The following is a 2,500-nucleotide window of genomic DNA, read 5'->3' as shown; positions in this document are numbered from 1 at the left end:
GATTCTTATGTTATAAACCACCCCATTTGTCGACGGTTTCGATATCTAAGACTGTGGTAGGAAGATACAATAGATGATATCAACTTTTTTTTTCAGTAACTTAAGAGATTGTCACGCAAAGCACCCACCCTGATATGTGGCCAGGCGATGCTACAAGAGACATTCAGATCAAATTAACTCGACACCAGACAATTTACATACAAGATTAAACCTCAATCTATGTAAAAGATGAATAGCTTTAAAAAGAATAATAACAAAATATGAACTGATTAAAAAATAACACACGATGATTTACACTTCTTCTCGGCTCGCAGGAAACTCATGCGTCTTAACCTTGGGAAGAACAACTTGGACGACATTCCTACAGATGCCTTCCATCCTCTGATAAATCTCGAGGTGTTGGATCTTCACGAAAACCGCATAAGGCACATCCCAGATAATGCCTTCCAAGGTGAGAAACAACATATTTTTATTTATCTCCTTTTTTTAAGTTACGAGGTAAAACTGGATATATTTTACGTGGCATTTTTTTCGTTTCATTTGATTATAATATTCACTTCGATCAACGCCTTTCGCTTTTTGTTGTTGTATTTTTTTCTTTTTCAATCTAAATAGTTATCTGCTCTGGATATTCACAATAAAAATGGATTATTCTCTGTTTTTCGTTACTGTTTTCTTTCTTATTTTTCCTTTGAAGAAGTTCACTCACTAAATTCTCCCCTTGCCTTGCCCTCGCCCAGGCCTAACCAAGCTGGACATGCTCAAGCTGGAGCACAACCTCATCACGACCATCCAGGACAACGTGTTCAGTGACCTATCCGTGTTGAACTCCCTGAACATTGAACACAACCATATTGAGAACGTCAGCGATAGAGCCTTTGCTGGCCTGGAGAGTGAGTAGCGAGTGTGATTCTCTTTCAGTGTCTCTGTGTGTCAATATATATATATATATATGTGTGTGTGTGTGTGTGTGTGTGTGTGTGTGTGTGTGTGTGTGTGTATGTGTGTGTGTGTGTATGTATGTATATGTATGTGTGTGTATATATATATATTTGTGTGTGTGTGTGTGTGTATGTATGTATGTATGCATGTATATATGTATATACATATGTGTGTGTGTTGTGTGTGTGTGTGTGTGTGTGTGTGTGTGTGTGTGTGTGTGTATGTATACTAATACACATATGTGTGTATACATATACATACATATGTATACATATATGTGTCTGTGTATGTGCTGAGAATGAGATCCTTTTCTCAAACTACGGTGGTAATCAAGCAACTTATCAATTCCTCCACAAGAGCAAATATTTTCACACAGAACAGTATTCCAGGTCCCCGACTTGCTTCTGCCACCAGGTAACTTGGAATGTGCATCAATTAATCAAATTCCTCCATAAGAACATTTGTTTTCTCTCTACAAAAAACAAGATTCCAAAGTCCCGACTTGCTTCTATCTCCAGGCAGTTTAGAATAGTTTGAAATGATAAAAATTTGATTCCTCCATAATACCAAGATTCCAAATTCCCAAACCTTGACCCCAACATTCCAAAATTTTCCCAAACCCATAGTACAACATCCCTAAATTCCCAAACCCCCGTCTCCAGGATTTCGAGATTCCCATACTCCTACCCCAAGATTCTCCCAAAAATTCCCAAACCCCGAACTCCAAGCTCCCCCCCTCCACCTCCCCCCCCCAAAAAAAAAATAAAATTAAAAAAAATAAAAACAAGATTGCAAGGCCCCGCCCCGTTTCTCCCTGCAGGTAACTTGGAATGGCTCGAGATGGGCAACAACCGGCTCGACCACATCCCTTCCCACGCCCTCCGCCCGCTGCACAATCTCCGCCAGCTGGACCTCGACGCCAACAAGATCACGGAGGTCAAAGAAGATGCCTTCAAGGGATACGGTGACACTATCAAGTACATTCTCCTGGACAAAAACCGGTTCGTGTCATTCCCTTCATGGTTTGTCGACCTTGCGTTTCGCTATCGTTTTCGTTTTTTTTTTCTTTCTTTTAATATGTATGGATGGATATGTGTGTGTGTGTGTGTGTGTGTGTGTGTGTGTGTGTGTGTGTGTGTGTGTGTATGTGTGTGTGTGTGTGCGTGTGTGTGTGTGTGTGTGAGAGAGAGAGAGAGAGAGAGAGAGAGAGAGAGAGAGAGAGCGTGTGCCTGTACGTGTGTGTGTGTGTTATTGCTTTTTTTATTCATATTCTTATTCGTGCATGTAAAGCTAGGTTGAATTGGATGTAGATTTGAATATATTGTTAAATGTATACTTACTTACATATGTATAAGCATAAATACACATACATAAATGGACAGATATATAGATAAATCAACAGATAGTTAGAAAAAGATAGACAAATAGACACGGATAGACAGATATTGTTGCATACGCAGATATAGTGAATATGTGTGTGTTCTTTTGAATATAACGGGCTCCCTCACATGGTGCATTCTAGCTGTATGGATTAAATGCATATTTCCATGAAGCATTT

At 39.5% G+C, this 2,500-nt stretch overlaps 1 protein-coding gene across 10 annotated transcripts in view; it reads left to right on the top strand.

Annotated features, from left to right (window-relative positions):
- Positions 1-2,500, top strand: part of LOC125030789 (leucine-rich repeat-containing protein 4B-like) — a 357,408-nt gene that overhangs the window by 326,295 nt on the left and 28,613 nt on the right. For all 10 annotated transcript variants that reach the window (XM_047621081.1, XM_047621083.1, XM_047621080.1 and 7 more), the window contains 3 exons: positions 315-451; positions 741-893; positions 1,763-1,943. In XM_047621081.1, coding sequence (XP_047477037.1) covers positions 315-451; positions 741-893; positions 1,763-1,943 — 471 coding nt within the window. The remainder of the gene's footprint in view (positions 1-314; positions 452-740; positions 894-1,762; positions 1,944-2,500) is intronic.

The sequence above is a fragment of the Penaeus chinensis genome, chromosome 11 (genome assembly GCF_019202785.1).
Source record: "Penaeus chinensis breed Huanghai No. 1 chromosome 11, ASM1920278v2, whole genome shotgun sequence".
NCBI lineage: Eukaryota > Metazoa > Arthropoda > Malacostraca > Decapoda > Penaeidae > Penaeus > Penaeus chinensis.
Note: the sequence above shows the minus strand (reverse complement) of the source record. Positions and strands in the feature narration are given on the sequence as shown.